Source organism: Rattus rattus, chromosome 7, assembly GCF_011064425.1.
Source record: "Rattus rattus isolate New Zealand chromosome 7, Rrattus_CSIRO_v1, whole genome shotgun sequence".
NCBI classification, from domain to species: Eukaryota; Metazoa; Chordata; class Mammalia; order Rodentia; family Muridae; genus Rattus; species Rattus rattus.
In genome coordinates this window covers 62,593,044-62,604,778 of record NC_046160.1, presented here as the reverse complement: position 1 = coordinate 62,604,778, position 11,735 = coordinate 62,593,044, and the positions used below count along the sequence as shown (strand labels likewise).

At 36.8% G+C, this 11,735-nt stretch overlaps 2 gene segments (V, D, J or C); both read right to left on the bottom strand.

Moving 5' to 3' along the window:
* Positions 1-1,416: 1,416 nt before the first annotated feature.
* On the bottom strand, positions 1,417-1,866 carry LOC116905018. The segment is given in 2 exon segments: positions 1,417-1,739; positions 1,821-1,866. Coding segments are annotated over 2 exon segments (369 nt in total).
* Positions 1,867-11,279: 9,413 nt separating this feature from the next.
* On the bottom strand, positions 11,280-11,735 carry LOC116905017. The segment is given in 2 exon segments: positions 11,280-11,608; positions 11,687-11,735. Coding segments are annotated over 2 exon segments (372 nt in total).

Below are 11,735 nucleotides of genomic sequence, written 5' to 3'. Positions count from 1 at the left end.
TGTGCTTTTCTTCTCTTTGTTTTGTTGCCAAGACGATTAGTTTCTTGCTTTTTCTACGGTCATTTATGTTTTAAGGGGAAATAACATCTGCTTTAGAAACATTTACTATTTATGGTTTTCTTATGAAATAAAACCAAGAGATTATGTGTCAAGGATTGCCCTAGAGCTATTTATATTTTGATGCTAGTTCACTTTCCCAAGAAGGGTTGAATAGCAATGGTTCTGAGGACTCACTTGATTTTATTAGTATCTTCTTTCCATTTTAACTTGTAAAATAAAAATGAGAGCCAGTAGTTGGGCAGGGGAAGGAAAGGTGGAATTGAAGATTTAAAAGGAAAGAGAGAAAGAAGAGAGGTCATCAACAGTAGAAGAGTTGGTGCAAGGAAGATGGAGCTGAGGCATGTGGCCTGGAGAAACCACAAGTTCTAAAAGATTTACTACGTGAGGAATATAGTAGTGTAGTGGTAGATCTGACCAATCTAAGGGTGTAGCAGGTTATTCATATTAATTGAGTTGTATTTTCTTTCCCAAGGCTTAATTTGGTTGGAAAATTACTTCAACAATTACCAAGTACCACTGGTTTCTCTTTGTTGGTTGAAATTCACAGATTATCAAAATCAAATGCTCTATAGATGTGACTGTCCTCCAAGGATGTAGTGGACTGCACTAATGATGTTATGTCAGTTCATTTCAATAACCTAAGGCTAAAAACTGTAGGTCACTGTAATATGACTGAGAAGAAAGTGAACTTGAGACCAGACAATTTTGCAGAATCTGAAACCTATTCTTTATAATATGTACATACATTGGATCAATGAGTACAATTTATGAAAAATTATTTAATAATACTTTTGATCAATTCAAGAATTACACTTATATGGCAGAGCACTATGATATAAATATCTGTTACATTCTATGGGACCGAAACTTCTACTGGAGAACTGGGACAGAATTGAAAACAAGCACTCAGGTAACTTAAGATTTAACTTTGTAAGAGAAGATTTTGATTGGTTAGATTCTATTTGTGTAATTTTGAGAGTCATTTTTATATATAGTTTACTCGAAACTACTCCATCAAAAATTCTAGATTTTGGAAACAAGATGTATTTTTTCACTATATAAGTTCACCTTCTTCCCTTTTGTATTGATTTATTAATGAAGAAACATGCCGACAGAGGTGATCAAGATATAATGAGCTATAGGTGTAAGCATGATCAGCATCATGTTATTCAGGGTTAAAATTTTGAAGAATTGACAAAGACCATATAATAGTCTCATCCTGTCATCAGGAGAAAGACAACAGGCCACCAAGAAGACATGTTTCTGAGCATGTTGCCAGGCAAATCTTCTTTTGTCATTTCAGTTCCAGGGAAGCTTCCTGCTCCGTGAGATTTTCTGACACACACAGGATGTGGTTTAAACACTGTGTCTTTGTCTGGCACAGTAATAGATGGCAGAGTCTTCAGATGTCAGACTGCTGAGCTGAAGGTAGGTTGTGCTGGCTGATATGTCTACAGTCAATGTGGCCTTGCCTTTGAACTTCTGGGCATAGCTAGTATCACCATTTGTAGGACCAATCCATCCAATCCACTCCAGTCCCTGTCTGGGACTCTGCTTCACCCAGTGCAAATAATTGTTGGTGAAGGTGTAACCAGAAGTCTTGCAGGACAATGTCACTGAAGCTGCAGGCTTCTCCAGCTCAGCCCCAGACTGCTGCAGCTGGACCTGGGAGTGGACAGCTGCGGAGAGAAAAGAAAAGTGGATGTCCTTATCATCTGAGTTCATGTTTGAACTTCCAAATTGGTCTTGAGAGCCCTTACCTATGGATGTGGCCAATAAGAAGAGGATAATCCAGCTATAAATCATGATTAGAGCCAGAGTTTCAGTGACTGTAGAAAGAACAGTGAGTATGATTCTTTGTGGTCTGTGTGCACTCCTGTTTGTAAAAATTATACACTCATATGATTTGCATATTTATGAGCAGTGTACTTTGTTAAGGCCATAGTTCTCCTAGAAAGAAGGAGGTCTAGGACACCTGGGTAAGGCAGCAGGGTGATGAGTTTCCAGTCCTAATTCTCTCTAAAGAAATATAACCCAAATGCATTCAAGGTGTTCTGTGCAGAGGCTGTAGATGTAACATCATTGCCTAAGCTATCAATAGTTTTGTCAGCTGTGGGCAGTTATTTCACTTTTGTGCAAGTTTATCAGATGGACATAAAGATGGTGATGTGATGATAGTGTTGTCTGGAAATTTCAAAACCTACTAAGACATAATAATATGCAGCTTTCCTTAGAAAAATACAATTCACACTTGCATTTAGAGCAAGTTACATGGAAAAACCTGGCCCAAATGGCCAAAAGGGTACAGGTCTCAGAAATATTTGCACAATGATGCTTTTTGCAACAGTCTAATATGAAGTAACAAAAATAAAATACATGTTGGTTCGCAGATGATTGCATCAAAAAGACATGATATTATATACGCAACATAACAGAAATACTTCAACTAAAATAATAAGGAAACTATGTGACCTTTAGGAAAATCAATACAACTGTAGGAAAGCATATTAATGAGTCATTTTTGTAGCATAAACATTACATGAGTCTCTCATCCATAGTTCTTAGACGTTGCACATGTACATACAGGTATGTAGAGCAAAGCAAAATAATGTAAAAATGAAAGTTTCTAGCAAAATAAAAAAGATAGGATTGCCAAGAAAGGGAAGAGTAGAAGTTATGGAGGAAATATGCATAGTGTACAATATTCATTTACATGAAAATCCTAAACATGTTCTCTTTTTTTTTTTTTTTTCGAGCTGGGGACCAACCTTGGGCCTTGCGCTTCCCCTAGGGCAAGCGCTCTACCACTGAGCTAAATCCCCAACCCCACATGTTCTCTTTTTATTTTGAGAATGATTTTGCTTATTCTTTGAAACATTCATTCATGTATAAAAACATATCATGATCATCTCTACCCAGAATGTCCCTCAGGTTCCTTTGGGACTTTCCAATATGTCTGCCTCCCAACATTCTGACATCTTTGGTTCAACAACAAATAACAAAGTGAGTCCAACCAGTAATGTCTATACATACACATGTGTGTCATTCACTAGTGTATAAGAAACATGCCACAAATCTTCCAAAGAAAGGGATTACAAGAAACTATGTATGCAGCTCAAGACCTATCTGACCCTTAGATATTAGTGCTAAAATAAGCCTACATTAAAAGAATTGGTAGTTAAAAATAATTATACTTGGTGAAAATATAAAGGACCTACCAGATAAAAGGTCTGAGTCTTAGAGATCTGCAATGAGAACCACTACATAATTGAAGGGTCTTTCTGGGGCTGAGACACCAAAGAGCATACATGGGCTAGCTCAAGGTTTCTAGCATGTGGGTAGCTCAGTCTTCATTTGGGTCCCCCAATAACAGGAGTGGGGTCTGTCCCCAAAGATGCTACCTGTCTTGGAATCCATCCTCTTAACTGGACTCCCTTGTCTGACCTAACTTGGAGAAGATGTCCCTAACCCAGAAGAGATTTGATGCACCAGGGTTGGGGCATATATGATGTTGCACCTACCCTCCCAGAGAAGAAAGGAAGGGACTAGAAGATGTCCAGACTGGAGGGCAGCACTTGGAATATAAAATAAATCAACACCCCCTTAGGATATCCTAATTAACTTGTCTAGTTAAAAATAAACCCTTCAACCCAATGTAGTTTATCCCACTTCATCTTCATAAACAGCCATTTTCTAATGCAGACGAAGTTCTTCTTTTGTCCTACATAGGGAGCAATGCTCCCTCTCCCTTGTTCACTTCCCCTTCGCCTTCATTATTTCTTTCCTTTCTTTATCCCTTATTCCAGGTCCTTTGTCCCTCATGGGAAATCAAGACCTCTTTTGCTGAAATCTTTGACTTGAGTGTCCCGGGACCGTACAGGCTTTGCCATCACCACTGTTGTCCTGCAGCCGTCAGAGAAAATTTATGAGATTATTGAACATCTGTGTTGTAAACATTGTAATCAATTTATGATTTGAATTTGTGTTTGAACTTCTAGTTCTTGGTAAACTTGGACTATTTTGTGTTAATTTCTTGGCCAACAAATCAGGATTAGTGGTAATTTCCACCCAGTAATGTAAGCCTAAAACCCAATCACTTATGGGTTGTTTCACACTTCAAGGTTTGTGCCACTATTGCACCAGCATAATTTGCAGGGAGATCATCTGAGAAATAAAGGTGATTGTGGCTGGATTATTGTTTGTCTTTCTATTTTGGCAGTGTACAGATGCCTTCTTGTACCATGAATATTAGTCAGGAGTAGTGAAAAATCCAAGTAGATTGCATCTCAACTTCCCAAGATCAATATATGATGGTGATATTGTCTTCAGAAAAAACACCTTGCATTTAATTGTGAAAAGAACCCAAAAGTTTTGGAAGCAGACTGGAATATTTTGGAGTTTGAATCATGGTCCATTATCTAATACATTGATTATCAGTGACCTACTTCAAAAACTGGATATTTTATTTGGTGAAGGGAAATGTCTAGTTTGGATTTTGTCTTTTCTACAACTAGATAATTCCATTTAGATTTCATTCATATATGTATATATTTTAAGCAACTTCTCCTGAAATAAGATTGCATACAACTCCTTAAATGGACGTTATTTTTAGATTTATCTATCCATATCTCTTCCCTTATCAGCGCCTACCTGCACTCCCATTTTAATTAATCCAATTACATTCTATTTCCATATCCTAAGGATACCAATCCCTCTTTAGTACATTATTCCTCTAAATCTTATCTCTGTACTTATATGGTTTGTAGCCTATTGAATACATAACAAACAACACCCACATTTAAGCAAATATATACATATTTGTCTTTAATGGTATATTCTGCTGCACATTGGTTGAGAATGTTTTTGTAGTTCAACCCACTTATCAGCCAATCTCATGATTTCATGTATTTTTTTAACATTTCTGTAATGTTTTATTGTATAAATACCTTTTATTCTCCCCATTTTATTAAAAACACCCATCTTGATTTTTATACAATACATGCTGATGGGTGTACTTCCTCCCTTTACTACTCCGAGGTCTTCCCTTAAACCATCATATGGACCAAATACTTTCTAACTCATTAGATATGTGAATGGAAGAGATGGTAAGGAAGAGAAATTGGGAACTGAATAAAACAGAGAAAAATAAATAAAAGGGTTCTTAAATAATACATTCCAATAAGATTTTCCCCAGTTCTGCTTCCGCAAGCTTTCTCTACTCACTCCCACCCAACCCAAATCATTTATTTCTCTCATTCTTGTTTTTAATGTACTGTATATTGTGTTTATATCACTGTCCCCTTTCCAGGTTCTCTCTCACACAAGTACTCCCCCATTCTCTCTGTGTTTCACTTCTGAGAGAATTTAGCCCCTCACCATGGCACATGGAGTCTCTGCAAAGCTAGGAATGTCTTCTCCGAGTGAGGCAGACAAGAGAGCTGTTAGGGGAATGGATGACAAAGAGGAATTTCATCTGATGTCTGTATGTCTTCTCCTAGAAAGGATTTCCTTTACTTCCATAAGAAAGTTGGTACCGTTACCCAATAGGTTGTACTAATCTTGTGTTAGAGCTTTAATTCTAATATATAACCTAATTATACCACCATGGATAACCCAGGCAGAGATTCTATTCTCACAAGACAGGTTTCAAATAAAGCCTCCAACTATAGGAACAAATCCCTGATATTTATTTATTTCCACTGATCTAGGTCATAGAAATGTGCTTCAGCTCACTCTCTAAGATATACCAAGACCTTTTGTCTACCTTCTGGATTATTCTATGCCCTAATATCTGTGAATCTGCCAGGGTTTTCTGGCCCCCAAACCACTGTTTAAATTGGACTACATTTTATTCAATAACATCTGCAATTTTGCTAGGTTAAATATATTGATTTTAATAATTCTTGGTTTTACTCTTCCTCATCCTCTCATATACTACATTCAGATCAGAGTTTCTCCATCCTCACCTCCGCACAGTTCTTCCTCTCCCTACCTAAATATCCAATCCTCCTCCATTTCCCTTCATAAAGTAGAAAATCTCCTAGAAATGTCAACAAAACATGGCAAATCAAGTTGCAATAAGACTAGGTAGCTTTCCTCATATTAAGATTGGAAAAAAGCATCCCTGTAGGAGTAAAAGGGTCCCTAAATCAGGTAGAAATTGTGAGAGACAGTCCCAGATCCCACTCCAAAACATTAATGTGCACAACCTTAATATATAAGCAGAGGTCAACCTATGCAGGCTCTGGGATTGTTTTCTCAGACTTTGCGAGCCTAGGTTAGTTGATACTGTAGGTATTTTCTTGAATTCTTGACCCATTTTGCTCCTGTAATCTTTCCTCCGAATCTTCTGCCAGATTCCCTGAGCTCCAGCTAAAATGGAGCTGTGGGTTTTTAGATGTTTCCATCAGTTCCTAGATGAAGATTCTCTGATGATTATGCCCTGCCTATGAATACACAGAATATCACAAGAAAGCATTTTAGTGTTTTGTTGTTTTTATTGAAGTTTTGTAAGGTTCTCATCTCGGACTCTGAATTATCCATCTAATTGGGCAATGTCAAGGGTACATTCCCTCTCATGTCATGCTTCTCCAGCTGGATCAGTTTGGGCTGGTTACATCCATGATCTCTACTCTATCATTACCCCAGGATATCTTGCAGGGAGGACAAGGTATATGTCAAAGTTTTTTGTGACTGTGTTGATATCTAAGCCTATCTACTGGAAGTCTTGCCTGGTTATAGGAGATCTCCCATTCAATTTTCATATGCCCCATTACCTAGAAATGCCACTCAATTTCAGTTGTCTCTTCCAGTAATTTCTACCTCCATATTCCAAACCACCTGGTCCCTCCTGTTTGGATACACTCCAGCTTTTCTACTTCCTCTTCACAAGGAGATTCATATGTCCTCACTTCTATCATCCTTGTTACTTATACAATCTGGATCAGCCAGCTCTGGAGGATTGTTTCCTTTAGTCCACATTCTCAACAGTTTATTTGTGAACTCATCTATTCAGACTGCTATATAATGGGCTCTCACAATCATTCTGATTAGCGTTTCCCTGTTATTTAAGGGAATCTTTCTTTAAGTGCTTCTCAGTCATATGTGATTCCTCTGTTGAGAATTCTGGATATTTCTATACCCATTTTCAGTTAGGTTATTTGTTTTCTTGATTTTTAGTTTCTTAAGTTTGTTATACATATTTCTACTTTATATCTCTGTCAGATGTAGAGTTCATGAAACTTTCTCCCATCCTCTAAGTTTTTATTTTGTACAATATTCAGTCTCCTTTGCAATCCAGAACTTTCTCTGCTTCATTAGGTCACATTTATTGACTATTGTTGGTGTTCTGTTCAGGAACCCCAGTGACTTCTACGCTATTTTGCACTTTCTTTTCTATTAGTCTCAAGATAGCATGCTTTGGATTAAGATGTTTGATCCACTTGATGTAGAATTTTATGCAGACTGATAGATATGAATCTACTTTCCTTCTTCTCCTTGCAGAGATTCAGTTACATCACTGATACTTGTTGAAGATGATTTCTTTCATTCTTTCTTTCTTTCTTTCTTTCTTTCTTTCTTTCTTTCTTTTTCTTTTTTCTTTTTTTCGGAGCTGGGGACCGAACCCAGGACCTTGCGCTCGCTAGGCAAGCACTCTACCGCTGAGCTAAATTCCCAACCCCAGATGGTTTCTTTCTTTCACTGTGTATTTTGGGTTCTTTATCAAAAGTTAGGTTTCCTTAGGTGTGTGGATTTATGTCTGGATTTTTCATTCTATTCGATTGATAGTTTGTCTATATTTATGCCAATATCATGCTGTTTTTATTACTATAGGTATGTAGTACAGTTTTATTTTCCCAGGGATGGTGATGACTGCATAATTTTCACTGTTCTTCTTTTGGTTTTATATCTGATGTTGAGTATTAGTCTATCAATATCTGTAAAGTCTTGTCTTAGAAATTTGTTTGGAATTGAATTGAATCTATAGATTGCTTTTTGTAAGATGCATATTTCTATTACTATGATAACACTATCAGTACATGAACAAGAGATATCTTTTCATTTGGCAATATCTTCTTCAATGTTTTGTTTGAAGATATGAAGATATGTCACACAAACCTTTCACTTCATTTGTTAGAGTTAAGTGAGGTTCTCATATTCCTATTATATAATTACTTCTGCTGTAAGAGAAACTATTTTCATGGTGACTGGAATGGCCTTGTGTCATTTCTATTTCTGTAGCATTCTCAGGGGGTGTCATGGATTTTAGGATCTATCTGAAGTGATCTTCAGATTACCTGTCACTCAAGGTAAGGATGAACTGACATAGGAGATAGGAGTTTCCTGGGTTTTGTATGTGGTTAACTGGGAAGAATAAGCACTGAGTAGCCTCCAGAATCACAACTCTCTGCACTGCTCCTCAAAGTCTCCACAACCATTTTATATAGATCTTTTACTTTCACTGACCCATGACAATCAATATTATCAATATGACAGATGACAGTGACACAGTAGTTGTAGAGGGCATGAAAGCCTTGTACTCAGAGAGGAACACAAAGAGAACAATAAATTTTAATCATGGGAGTGTCCCCTCATTGGAGAAGATAAATCAAACACTAGCACTTTATCCAAAGAGGTTAGAACAGAGGTTCGTAACAATCTGGTGTCCCGTTTGCCTCCTGTATGGACAAGCCTAACCTTCTTTCCCCAGAATGATTATCCCAGAATGCTCCTTCTATAGACAATTGTGAAACCTTATAGGATGTACCCTATGGCCTTCTGAACTTTGTAAGTGGCCACATTAATTTCTAAGCCTTTTAGATGTACAACCTACCCTCAAAGTAACAAGAACTTTGTAAAAACAGTTTCTACATAGTCACATCTTAAGCTTCACTGTATAACTGGAATTGGAAAGATTATGAAACTTATTGTTGAATGAAGACCCTTTTCCTATTTCTATTTTCTTCAAGTATAACTAAAATATATTACCTGTTCTTAGACTCCCTGAAGTCTCATGCAATATGAAGGTGTCTATCCACACCAACTTCTAAGTTTCATCTCTTCTCATCATTTGATTCCCTGACTGAAAATTCCATGGATCACATTCAAGAGGACAACACCCAAACAACTCATTGTACATGGAGTCTTCTCATCTGTGGACTAATGTTTATGATATTGGATGGCATTCAACATACATTCAATGGGGAAATTTAAACAAGAAACCAACAAAAGTACAACTTTGATCTAAATAGTGTCCTGCCTCTTTCCTGAAAGTTACACTATGTGAATAATAATAGAACTCTGTGGGAGTAATCAAACAAGAACTGATTTGTTTCAGGGACTATTCTACTAAATGAAAATGATACGGAAAAATGTCTTTTTAACCAAGAACCTCTGATCACATAGTCCAGGAATGTAGAAGCAAACAATAAGATTGTTCTACTGAAGAATTATAGCAATAAAAGGACTCCTACATAAAATACTTTCTCCCAGAAGGAATTTACTCTATGCACTCAATGATTAATAATAGGAAAATTATTACTAAAATAAACACACACACACACACACACACACACACACACACACACAAACCAGCTAAAACCCAAACATTTTATTAGATATTTCTTTATTTCTTGGCATTATACATTTTATATATGCCTTATTCTTAATTTCTTTAAATCCTGACCTGTGAAAACCCTTTAAACATTTTAATCAGAGATAGGAGTTTTAAAGTATGGGCACTGGAGCATATGTGATATTTACACAACAAAGGTATCATTTATTATTTTATAGAACATTTTCTATTTTTACTGTAAATAAAATATTCACACAATATATTCTGATTACTGATTTGTCTTCTTCAACTCCTTATAGATTATCTGCCACCTCAATTCCATTTCTTCATCTAATTAGCAAAACAAACGGAACCAAAAATTAATCATACAAAAAAAACTAGATAAAAGAAAAGCAAGCAAACTGAAATATTACTAAACAAAACAAAACAAAAAGGGCAATATGAATGAAAGGTATCAAAAATCAAGCACAAGAAACACACATAGATGCAGAGACAAACACAATCATAAATACTCTACAGGACAATGATGGGTACAAATTAACCCATAAACTTTAAAAATTGATGTTCTTTCAAAAAAGGTCCATGCTCTCTAAAGGCTATTGACTGCAGAACTGATTATTGACATTGGCATCACTTTTATAGGACCAGATACTAACATATAACCTCTGAATTTACCTCACTTAGCATATACATACATTGAGTTTGTAATTGAGTTCTGTGAAAGTGATTCAATAATATTTTTGTTCATCAAATAGAAATTATTCTTTTGTGATTTTGTGTCAGGAGCAATTTTGCCTGTTTCAATAAAAGCCTGCCTGTGATACAGAGTCATGGCAGAAGTGCCAAATGTTCTGCTAATCTTTCAGGAAGGAACTGGGAGGCTTCCCAATGGCTATAGTTATTCAATGTATGTCAGACATTGTCTCAGATGGTTTTGTGACTGTTTCCCATGATTCTGTAAAGTATATAAAGACTATGAGAATTAAACTTCGTGTTGGCAAAGAATTCACTGTTTCCCTTCTGTTATCTAATCTCTGTCTCAGCGTCTTCTTTTACACCTTTCCCCATTCCCTCCTGAGAGGAATTTTCAACTTTGCATCGGCAAGAACAATGAGGCTATATATACAAATATAAATACCTCTTGCATTCTAAGGCCCTAGAACTTCTGCTGACCACACAAGTGGAGTGAGCAAAACAAGTAAAAGTCATTTAAGACTTAAGACTGAGAAAGTGCTTTTAGATAGCCAAAAAGACATTGGTGTTTGACAGGTCAAATTAATACATAGTTCCATCTACATCCCCAACATCTGGAAAGTCATATTATACTTTATTCCCAGCTATTCCAAAGAAAGTTCTAGGTTTTGTCAGAGTCCAGAAATATTTTTAAGATGCATAATCACAGATTCCCCTTTTTGTTGTTTTTTAAAAGAAGAAACATTTCATGGAGGTGGTCACTGATAGTGACTTTGACAAAGTTTTGGTTAATCTAGGATCATCATAGAACAACATTATATAATTTATAGATGTCCTTTTGCAGAGATGACAAAAGTGAAATTGGTCTCTAAGAAAGAGATACAAAAATAGGACATGAGTCTTCTCACTTCCAGGGCAGCCTGCTGCTCTTCCTCCAGGGTTTCTGACATGCTCAGGATGTGGTTTTCACACTGTGTCTTGTGCAGTAATAGATTGCAGAGTCCTCAGAGGTCAATCTGCTAAGTTCCATATAGGCTGTGCTGGTGGATTTGTCTACAGTCAATGTGGCCTTGCTCTTGAACTTTTCATTGTAGTTAGTAAAACCACTGTAAGGATTAATTTCCCCAATCCATTCAAAGCTCTTTTCATGACTCTGCTTCACCCAGTGTATATAGTAGGCAGTGAATGTATAACCAGAAGCTTTGCAAGACAACTTCACAGAGGCCCCAGGCTTCACCAGTGCAGCCCCAGACTGCAGCAGCTTGACCTGTGAGTGGACACCTGTGGAGGGAAAGATAGTGGATGTCATTGTCAGCTGAATGTGTGGCCAGATGTCAAATTTGTGGCTGAGATGCTTACCTGTAGCTGTTGCCACAAGAAAGATGACACAGATCCATCCCATGGTGAG